At 39.1% G+C, this 11,498-nt stretch overlaps 2 protein-coding genes across 3 annotated transcripts; one reads left to right on the top strand and one right to left on the bottom strand.

Moving 5' to 3' along the window:
• Positions 1-71: 71 nt before the first annotated feature.
• On the top strand, positions 72-5,238 carry vamp1b (vesicle associated membrane protein 1b). 2 transcript variants are annotated; one of them, XM_074683805.1, is made up of 6 exons: positions 72-588; positions 706-789; positions 1,739-1,883; positions 2,177-2,335; positions 2,767-2,818; positions 3,379-5,238. In XM_074683805.1, coding segments are annotated over exons 2-6 (375 nt in total). In that variant the 5' UTR covers positions 72-588; positions 706-787; the 3' UTR covers positions 3,396-5,238. The 2 variants fall into 2 exon arrangements, with proteins under 2 accessions (XP_074539906.1, XP_074539905.1); XM_074683804.1 differs by having other exon boundaries at positions 73-789.
• Positions 5,239-6,272: 1,034 nt separating this feature from the next.
• On the bottom strand, positions 6,273-10,358 carry tapbpl (TAP binding protein like). Its single transcript, XM_074683929.1, has 8 exons — positions 10,041-10,358; positions 9,185-9,394; positions 8,829-9,098; positions 8,514-8,714; positions 8,208-8,375; positions 8,019-8,122; positions 7,061-7,286; positions 6,273-6,841 (listed from the first exon to the last, which is right to left on the bottom strand). The coding sequence occupies exons 1-8, from the start codon at positions 10,084-10,086 to the stop codon at positions 6,774-6,776; spliced, it is 1,293 nt and encodes a 430-aa protein (XP_074540030.1). The 5' UTR covers positions 10,087-10,358; the 3' UTR covers positions 6,273-6,773.
• Between the last annotated feature and the right edge of the window lie 1,140 nt (positions 10,359-11,498).

The raw sequence follows: 11,498 nt of genomic DNA, 5'->3' as shown, positions 1-11,498 counted from the left end.
GCTGCAGTACTGCAAAGTGCGAGGGGAGAGAGGGAGAGAGCGAGGAGGAGGAGTGGGGGAGGAGGGGTACCGCACTGTCGTTACGAGTCCAAGTGGAGGAGGCAGGAGCAGAGACGCATTATTGCAGTAGCCTACAGAGCCACAGCACTTTGCACAAGACGCACCAGCGGAGAGAAAGAGAGGAGGGGGTGACAAATCAAGAGAGAGACGGACAGACAGCGGATTTTTCATGACTGGACTTTTTTTCTCTTAACCCCACCTTTATTTTGAAATTGCACGCATTGGCCAGAAGCTTTTAGAAGAAGCGACTAAAACAAAGCAGCCAATCAGAGCTGCATCTCTGGAGCATCTCTCGAAAGAGCAGGAATCTAACATCCGTGGATTTCCCCTCGAGTGGATTATAATTCAGAAGTTCTTTTCTCTTGAGCTCTTGCTGCTCTGCTTCACTTCCTGTTCTCCGGTGAATTATCACCGACTCGTTTACGTGCATCGGTATTGCGGTACTTTGCTGACGACTTGCAGTAAAAGCCTAGCTAGGAGATTGGCTCCACTGCGCCAAGACCCCCACCTCTGTTTACTGCTAGCACGGTACTTTTATCGCTTTGTTCTCTGAGAATTTGGACTTTTATTTGGAAAAGTGCCGAGAAAATCCCATCTTTTTCTTCCCCCATCTTGCTGTTTTTACTTCTCTTTATTGTACTTCAGACCCTCCCTCTCCTGCCTCACAGCGCGTCACCCCTCCTCCTCCTTCGCTGCCCGTGAGTCACTTCAAACAGCTGCATAGAAGATGTAAGTATTAATACGGCTTTTCTGACCGGGCTTTTTCGTTGTAATGAAATGCAAATTATCTCTTTACCTGATCTGCATAACTTTTAAACCAAACCGCTTTAATTTGTTGTGTATATTCCCAGTGGCAAGGGTCTGAAACTGAGCTGATTTCTTTCAGCTTGGTGGATTTTTGCTGACGCAAGTAAAATTTTCCGTCACAGCATCACTAAATAATGTATTCAGGGGCTGACTGCTTGTCCATAACATTAAATCGAGTCAAACTTAATCCATACATGGTGATAAAGTCTATTTAAATCAAGTCGTTTATAAATGATTTTACAATGAAAAAAAGGTTGGTGGTTCATTTGTTGGGTCAGAGTTTGAGGTCTCCTCCTTAACATAAAGGCACACCGATGTCATTTGATTGATGCTTCATGAGGTTTTGACATTTTTCGTTCTGTCCTGGTCCTGTCCTGCAGTCTTAGTAAACCATCCCCCCAGCAGTCAGTAGCTGCTCCTCTGAGGAGCATGTTTGCTCACTTTGCAGCCTTCTGTACTCATTCCTCTTCCCCCTCCTTTGTCTCTTCATCTGCACATCACTTCACAGTCAAATATGTTTATTTTTGTCCCACCTTCTCCCTTCAATTCACCCCACCCAATTCTCCTTTCCCATTATCCATCCAGCTTTCGTCTCTGAGTATAACTTTTACTGTTAAAGTCTCCCATCTGTGGCCTAGATTCTCTTTCATCCCTGTGCATTTTCTATCTCATTGACCCCCTTTTTTCACCACCACCTGCTCATTCATCCTCCCCCTTTCCCTCACCCTACAGTTATACTCACCCCCTGATAAACAAACCTTTGGTTTTGTGGTGACTTCATCCCCTTTCTTTAACTGTAACTTCTCTCTGCTAATATTAGATGAGAACATCTTATTCCCTGTTAATTCCTCCCCCTCGCGCTTCATCTCAGGTCTGCCCCTGATGCTGCCCCAGCCGCAGCCCCTGGCGCTCCAGGAGCCCCCGGTGCAGATGGAGCCCCTGCAGGCCCACCTGCAGGCCCACCTAATACCTCCAGCAACCGCAGACTACAGCAGACACAGGCCCAGGTTGAGGAGGTAAGCTTAACCAAGCTTGAGTTTGTTATAATCATACAATATTAATAATGAAACAGGATGAACCTTGGTCATACCATTCCTGAGACGATCCATGTTCTCTTATATTCTGCTTTTAAATATTCAGTGTTTCCGCCTGCAGCTTTTTAATACTGATTTACACCAATTTGTAACATGTAACTTTAGAGAATCAGTCTCTTCCCTGAGTTTCTCTCCACTAACAGTGCTTTTCATCATCCTTCCCTCCCATCCCCACCTTTGCCAAATTCTCTCTCATCCTCACCGCTGTGTCTTAGGTGGTGGATATCATGCGGGTGAACGTAGACAAGGTTTTGGAAAGGGACCAGAAGCTCTCAGAGCTGGATGACAGAGCAGATGCTCTCCAAGCCGGAGCCTCCCAGTTTGAAAGCTGCGCAGCCAAGCTAAAGAACAAGTACTGGTGGAAGAACTGCAAGGTGGGCGCATTAGTGAGGCCCCATTAGGCAGATTGTTGTTACTGAAAGATACTCTCAATGCAGTCCGAGTCTATATAAAGAATACCCTCATTAGCATGTGCAGAGTAGTAAATCAAGTATCCTCAGCTCCTTTATTTTACTGCACAGAGCACACTGAGGCGAGCACACTCCACACATCAGCCTGGTAATGAGCTGCTGTGGAATGCACAGATACTTTGAAGAGTGTTGTTAAAGGGATTTCCAGACTCAGCGATTATCAAGACATTATTGCATAACTGAGACACAACAAATGCAAATAATCCAGTGTGTCTGAACTGTGTTTTTATTTAAGATGTGTTTCTTTTTAATTCCATACATCTATAGATCATATTCAATGCTTTTATATGACTATATTACAAGCTATTGAATGTTTTGAACCTTTTTTGTTGCAGATGATGATTATGATGGGTATCATTGGAGTCATCGTGGTTGGAATCATATTCTGTAAGTAAAAATAATCTTAATGCTTATTCAAGTTATGTTCTCCAATTGATTGATTGATTAATTGATTGATTGATCAGCCAGTATGACAGGTTGCGCTGATATGGATACTGTTGTTTTTAAAGCAGATAATCATTAAGGGATATCTTAATAGTATACTTTGTACATGGCAGTGGTTTGTAAGTCATAAGTCTGCTGATATACTGAAATATCACTGTGTTCTCACTATTAATCTTGCATAAAATTCACATTAACAGACACATTTTCTGAGTTTTCTAGACAACCCTTCCAGCTGAAACTCAGCTTCAGGGTTGCATTCGTAGTTCTGAACAAGCAACCTCACGTCCAGCCTGCATATTTCTGCTCTGACAGTCAATTATTTATGACTCCTTATTACAGTAAATTATTGATTTCTAAATCTAGTCGTACCAGGTCTTTGCTAAAAACAAACATTCAAATATTCAAACACCACATAGTAGCTTAGCTGACTTGTTTCTCCAGAAGTGATGAATCATCAGATCCATTACTCTAACGATTCCCTTTCCCTCTCTCTTTCATTGCAGTGTACTTCTTCTACTGAGCTCAGCCCATCACTACAGATGGATATGGACTTGGGAATGATATGAGAGGGGAGAAAAAAAAGAAATCTTAACCCCCTGTTATCCTTCCTCTCTTCACACAGTCTTCCATCAAACCATCCTGCACTTAAACATGACAGTAGTGTTTTTAGGTGTCTCTGCTCTCTTTGTCCCTCCCTTCTTGTTGCTTTCTTCCGCTGTTTTGGTCTCACTCCCTCTCCCCTGTCTCTGCACCTCATGTATTATTGACGGGCGCAGCAGGCCGGGTGAAAGAGGGGGAAAGAGATGAAAGGAGGGAGAGAGAAAATTGTTGTGACACGGGAACACACGGGGCTGTATAAAGCTATGGTGGGGAAATGTACAATGTACAGATGGAGAACATGTGCAGGGAGAAGACCATGAGTTGGCAGCCCTTTTTACCCCAGATACGCCAAAGCTCGTCTATGTTACCCATTTTGAAAGTCCTACATTTGTAAATTGATACTTACATACCTTACTAACACACTCCTCCTGACACAACTGCTAGCATCGTTGCTAATTACTAACACAAATTCATGTTAGATTAAAAGTATGAACATTTTGTTGTGTGTATATTTGTGGTTCAATCATCATTCCTCATGGCTTTTACTAAGTTTAGCTGACCAGCTCCATTAGTAACCTTTTTGATCTCATCCTGCCAAACTCTCTCTTTGTTCATCATTGTCAGTTCAGTAAGTAAGAGAACAATAAATCCAACACGGAAAGAGACAGAGTGAGACTTCAGGGAAAGAAAGAGGTATTTCAGGGCAAGGTTGTGAAGAGTATAGCAACATTTTATCCTGTAAAGATTTTGAAATCCTTAACCCTTGATTGATACTCTTGATAAAGTATTCTGGCACAGTAAGACAAGCAGCCACCAAACAGACAATCTCGTGTATTTATGAGAAGGAAAGAACGGTCTCTAAACTCTGATGTTCACAGAGTCACAGCCATAGACAGATGAATGTGTAGCATCACATTTTAAACAGGTTCAAATGCCAACTTATTTGAAAGTTGTGCAGACTAAGCATTTGTTTGTTTGTTGTTTAAGTTAAATTGATGTTAAAATAAGCAAACAAGAGATGGACATGATTAAAGAAACCTAGAGCCTCCCTCACATCAACACAGACTCGCCTGTCACCTGCAGCCATGTTAACAGCCAGTCTGAGGTGTTTGTTTCTAACCTGCATGGCGGTGTCCATAGTTTTGCCTCTTTGTGTGATCTGTGTATCTGCCATTTCTGAATCTAACTGCCGACTGTACATTTTTTTTGTTAGTGGCCAAAGGGTCTGTGTATAATGTCTTTCTGATCTGATTACTGCTTATGCAATGCAATGATGCTCAAGAGTTTGCCAAATTTTGTTGAATTTACTTGCTTTCAAGAAAAAAATAATATTCAGAGACTGCAAACAACTGCTACTATAGTGAAATGTTCAAATCATGTAGTATTGTATGGATAGAACAATAGTTACATCTGTCAGATTATGCTCCTGAAAAAGTGTTTATAAATTCTTTCAGGGTTTTGGGGGATGTTGGACTCAAAGATTTTCTTCTCTTGGAATTGAATTTGAGTTGAGTTATACTACAGAAAGAAACCTCAAATACAAACGGCACTGATGCATAACTGTAGCAGATAGTCAAAATTACCTGATGATCTTGTGCAACATCATCATCAGGTAGTTGGCAGACATATTCAGAGATATGAGATCATGTTTCATGATTTACAACCTAAAAATGCTGAGAGAGAAGCGACTGGATTTGCGAAAAAAACAAATGCATGCTTTCCACCTTTGCTGATGCAAATAAATGAATCACCAACAGAAATGAGTTCTGACCTTTATTATACTTCTCTCATTGTGCCTCAATAAGACCACTTTGGAAACTGTTATCACAAACTATCCACTTCAAATAATTTTGTCAGCTTTCTGACAGCTTTTCTGAACTTTAGCTTAAATAACATCTACATAAAATACCTTACTGATGTGGTCAAAAAAAACAACATTTTAGTTTAAGTATCAAAGTCACAGAAAAACCAAGCAAGAACAAATCATACCAAATGATTAAAACACAAAACATCTTTTTTTTTTAAATAAAATCTTTGACCCCTGAGCAACCACATCTCGAATGGTGCAGCTAGATTTTAACTGACCTTTGTAGCAGTGGCCTTTTGATAAACATTAGAGGCTTACCTCAAATCTAGGTGGGTTATCTCCTCTTGTCAAAGCCTCTTTAACTTTTTATATAAAAGCGTCCAAAAATATCTCAATCTCATAAATAATTTCCATGTTTAAGAAGTAATCCAGTATAGAGGCAGCATTTATAATTGCTGACTTCCCCTCTAGAAGAACTCCTACCTAAGATTTATGAAAGAAAATGATATACACATAAATGGAGGGAAGCTTAAAACAGTCTGTTGAAACCCAAACCAAATGGTTGATTTTAGTTGAAGTACCACCATTAACAAGGCAAGTAACCAATCATGGTTCAGGATTTCATGGTGGCCAATCAGAATTGACCCCTGCTTCTCCATATTCAATAGATTTGATGTTTGGAAATACCAAACTACTGAATAGTCTGCATTGTTTCTTCTTTTTTTTTTTTTTACAACTGTTTATTGAAACCGAAAGATGCTCAGACTAAAGACAACATTCAGTGATTGATATCTTGTGCAACACATTTAACAATTTATCTAAAACAAGAATTTTTCCTTTTAAACAACATAAAGACCAATATTCATTTTAAATAACAAACAAGTCATTTGGGTTTTCAATGAGTTTAATGCTTCATAAAAAATACTCAAATTCACAGTTAAAAGCATTTTACAGTTTAAAAAGAAAAAAAACATTAAAAAATTGTGCATTCTTCCTTCTCCCACCTGGACCGAACAGTGGAATCAAATCTTTTTAAGGTCTGGTTATAGACAAATCAGAGCCTAGATTACCTAAATCTGCTAATCTCACCTACATATCATTTTTGTTTAAATCGCTAACTGTTTGTCCACAATGTACAAACCGCTTCAGTTGTATCCCCTTTTTCAGGAATTATGTTACTTTGCTGACAATTCTGTTTGATGAAAGCACAATGCAAAGCTTAACAGTGAAACAGCATAGATTTTACATCACAGAAATGAGGAAAGCAAACTCTCAATGCAGCTTTACAAAAGTAAAAAACCAGCATCAAAGCACAAAAGCAAAGAAATGATACAGCTGAAATAAAAAACAAAACAAAACAGTAGTTTCCAAAGTCCGCCTGTGCTTTGTACTAATATAAGTTATGACATTCTCACATACAAATGACACACAGGAAGACCTTACAGGCTCAGCTTCAAGTCTGGATGATCCCTGAGGATTTCACTGACTAACTTATCTGATGCACTGGTAGAAGAACAGCACTGTGACGATCAGAAATCCCAGAAACCACCAGTAAGAGTCTGTGAAGTAAACAGACACAGAGGAATTTATTTTTGATGTTCAAAATCAACACAATTTTTATTACACGTTAGCTTCATTTGTATTGTATCAATATCACTGAGACATAAAAAGTGGCGTTTATCTTTGGGACAACCAGGGTAATGAGTGTTAGTAGAAAAAAATGCCATACTATTTCTTGAAAAACACAGAACCAGAAAACAGCAACAGCAGCTACATACCTGGTTGTGGGCCTTGCACCTCCACACTAACAGAGACAGGAGCCTCCAGGGCTGGGTGGGAGACCCTGCAGATGATTTTAGTACCAGGAGAGACATCAGAGGGCACAAAGAGGTTAGCCGACAAGGAATATGTCCCATCACCGTGCTGCCGATGGCTGGTCAGAGAGCCCTGATCTGGAAACAGTGAGGGCTCTGTGTCTGTAGGAGAGAGGGATAACCACTCCACCTGAGGGGCAGAGGAAAGGGGAGGATTAAGAGCAGGGAACCAATCACTTTATTTGTGCAGCTGTTTCCATACAAGTGCCATTCAGAGTGTGACAATAAAGAGATCTTATAAATGTTAACAGCCTGTTCTATCTGTTTCTTTATTTAATTCTCTAAGCAAAAAACGTAATCTCTGCCTGTTGATGCTGTGGCAAATACTTCTATTAGCATCTGAAATCAGTTAACAGGATAAGCAAAACCTCCCTTTTCACTGTCAATGCCCTGATCACCCTGTTGGGCTTCTAATTTGCATATTTTGAATTTATTTATTTATTTGATAGAGACGATGCAGATGAACATAGTTTCACAACAAAGCATGAATCTGACATGATGCACAGTGAGTTTATAGCAAATGCTAGTTTCCAACTCTTGTCCCTAGTTGGGCCTTTGAGTAACCAGATCATGAATTATACATTTACCAGCAATAAAATTACAGATTAACAGTACAGTAAAGAACGTATCAACTTAAAAAAAAAATATATATATATATATATATATATATATATATATATATATATATATATATATATATATATATATATATATATATATATATATATATATATACATATATATATATATATATATATATATATATAAACCAGTAGGAATTCAACTCAACTCAGGGATAATAGTAGCATAATAATAGGAATAATAAAGGCTGCATCATATGTCACACATGCTGGTCACAGACCTGAGCATCCAGTGGGTAGTATTTAGCGCTGTGGCAGCTCAGTTTTGTGGGTGAATTTGTCTGCAAATACAACATCTCCTCTGAGAGTGACACATGAGGAGGTTCTGCAACAAAGAAAAATAATCACAGAGTGAATCAGTCTGTGGAACTTTCTAGGATGAGTGATTAAGTGATTAGGATGAAACTTACGGATAACATGGAGATGCATGACCTGCTGCGCGTGGAAGGGCCCTACACTGACAGTACAGATGTACGTCCCCTCATCCTTCACTTCAAGTTCGTTCAGAGTCATAGAGGCGTTTCCTTCATTAACAACCGAAGCAGCGTCAATGCTTGACCCTTTCCTCCCGGCATGCACTGAGGACGGAAAATTAAACCACTACAATTAAATTTCAATCAGCATCACACAAAATTGTCCCCATAGCTGAAATCCTTGGCATTATTACCACTGATGAACCAGTGAAGACTGATCACATATGTTAAAACAACACTTACCTTCTGTGCTCCCCTCTGCATTATCCAGCCTCGTCTTCATATCAAACACTTTTCTCCCCTTCCCTCTGTGCTGCAGCCGCCATTCAACCCCCACATCCTGTGCCAAAGCAACTTCCTGCTGCTTGAAGCCACAGTTTAAGAGAACATCACCTCTCAGGCTGGCAGATACAGACTTCACATGGGAAAAGACCAGAAATATCACTGTGGGACAGAGAGCAAAAACAACAGTAATGAGAGAATGAGTGGATGATGTTATCTCCTGGCTTTTTAACATAGGCTCGTAATGATTCTGTGAACAGATGAGTTAGATCTAACCCTCAGTCATTAGAGTTCCTGACGGGCTCAGAGGCAGTTTCAGTTTTTTTTGTATCAGGGTTGACTGGTCTTTCTGTACCACTAGAGTCTGCAGGATGAGAGCAGTGCTGAACTCAACTCCCTCCACACTCAGGGACACCATGAAATAAGTTGCATCTAAACTCTCCTGGGATCCATGAGGAGAGTAGAGACTTATTTCACACACCACTTCCTGGTCATTGCAGTCCGCATGGAGCAACATGTCTGCATTTGGGATCTCAGGTGATGACACTGCCACAGAGGAATGAGAGGAGAAGTTCTTAAGCAGGTTATGGAAGTGCTAAAACGAACTTTACTCAAAGAGAAAACAAGGAAACCTTTGGCTTCTAACAGGAGGGCATCTGGATCTGGGCTTGAGGGCGGGACAAATGAGGTGAGTGTCTCTAGTGATTCATCAGGAGCCACTGCAATGTCTCTCAAGACAAGAGTGGCTGGAGTCCTTGTGAAAAGTGCACCACCCATTCCCCCCATACCGACTCCCTCCTCCACCAGGGTGCAGGACAGTACCACATCGGTTACACCTTCAGCTGAGACAGAGGAGAAAGAATAATATTAAAAAACAACAACATTAAAGCCATCTTTAGGACATAAGTGCATCTACTAGAATCAGTTTCTTAATAGATAGTGGTTAACCACCTCATCTTAGTATGAATTCATATTTTAACAGTTACAGTAAAAGGAAATGAAAACTAAACAGGTGAACAAATTTGCACAGAAAAATTTTTTTTCTCTTACTCTGCAATGTGATACAGTACTATGGACATAAATTGTGCAATGTTGTAGCAATCACACGCAAACAGCTGAATTTCACTTTAGTGAATATTTTAATGAGAGGAAATGAAGTTCTTTCAGACATGATACTTAAGAGCATTTACTTGGCAAGAAATGCAGTTAAAATGAATCCCATATAATATGAATCAATGATGTAATATTACTCAGACATAACCTGATTGTTTACAGCCTTGGAAATATTGTGTAAGCTAGGACCAGACAATCAATAATTTCCCTTAATAAACTCCAATATAAAAATGCTATAATGAATCCTAAAATTGAAATTAAAGGTAAATATATCGAGGGGTAAACACTTTCCTATAACATTTATTACTGAAGGGGAAAAAAACTAAATTCAAAGCATTGCAGCCCATTAAATTCATGTATATGTCAAGCTCTTACCTCCAACACACATGAGGAAACTTCCTATTAACATTACTTCAATCATCGTCGTGGAGAGTTGTCCCTATAGGGTCTTGTAAACTTCAACTTCACAGGTACTTTTTGACCTTAAAAGACCTGTAATAAACCTCTGAGCATAAACGAACCATCCAGCTTTCACTTTTGATTTCAACAACGAACAACGATTAACGAACACGCATCACATTGGTACACTTTTAAGTATTACAGAAACAGTTCATTAGTGTATAAAAACGCATTTGAGGTGCTAAAGGAAAGAATTACGCTCTTGAGAAACTTAATTCCGCTCGTAGTGGCACAGAAACGCAAACCCTATTTTGCCAGCATGCGCATGCGCGTCATACAGCAGTGAAGGAGTGAAAGTGAAAGGGAAGAGCAGGACTGTCCAATGACAGAGCAGCAGCATCACCAGTCACTGTAGAAATGGTCCATGTTTTTATCCGAAGTCAGGCTTTGAAGACCTACTGTTTGACTTTGTGTGCTCTGATGTTCACACATGTTTTGATCTAACAAGGTTTAATTTTTCGGTGATTTAACATCCTCTTCCAAGTTGCAGTTGGTTTGAAGGACGACCTTTCAACTGATCCGTAGAAACAATCCACAGACTGCAGGGGAAGCTTCACGCAATTTTTGGTTGATATTGACATTGTAGTTTTTTTCTTTTTTTTTAAAGAGGGATGCCGGACGTGCTGAAAACAGCCCTGTGAGTTTTTGAGTTTGTTCATTTATTCTTTGTGTTTGTGGACTCTGAAAAGGTCTAAGACAGTCCCCCTCAAGGGGTCCTGCTAATAGTGCTGTAAGAATATGAGGGACAGTGACAAATAAAGGTTGGTATCAAAATATGCTTGAAACTTGTTTGAACGACATTTTAGAGTTTGTTTTTTTTAATGCGTAACTTTCTGTTGGTGCCATATTTTATATGACATTTCTACCATTTAAGCCAATTAAAGAAAAAGTCCCATTAAAGTGTCATATGGTGTAACCACAAGAGCATGACAAATGACAAATCCACTTTCTGAGAAGTTATGGAAATGTTCATATGACTTAAGTAATTATATTATATTATATTATATTATATTATATTATATTATATTATATTATATTATATTATATTATGTTATTATATTATATTATATTATATATTTCATTTGTAAACTTGATAATATGTGTTTTGTTGTACTGAGCAAGTGGGTATGCTGTAGACATCAATGTTTTTTCTCTATTTTAGAGTCAGGTGGTATAAATCATTTAAGTTTAGTTTTACAGTGTAGTAGACTGATAAAATCATATTCAAAGAAATTTTTTTGTGCAATCACAGGTTTTTATGAGAAACATTGGTTTCACCAATTGACATTTATCAGTGTTACCAACTAACCATGTCTTCCACTCATGAACTACTGCAACCAATGATAGGCCATAAGCTTTGTATGAGTCTGGAAT

Source organism: Halichoeres trimaculatus, unplaced genomic scaffold (genome assembly GCF_033239565.1).
Source record: "Halichoeres trimaculatus isolate MK-OKI-2021-1 unplaced genomic scaffold, fHalTri1.1 fHalTri1_scaffold_12, whole genome shotgun sequence".
Classification (NCBI taxonomy): Eukaryota; Metazoa; Chordata; class Actinopteri; order Labriformes; family Labridae; genus Halichoeres; species Halichoeres trimaculatus.
Note: the sequence above shows the minus strand (reverse complement) of the source record. Positions and strands in the feature narration are given on the sequence as shown.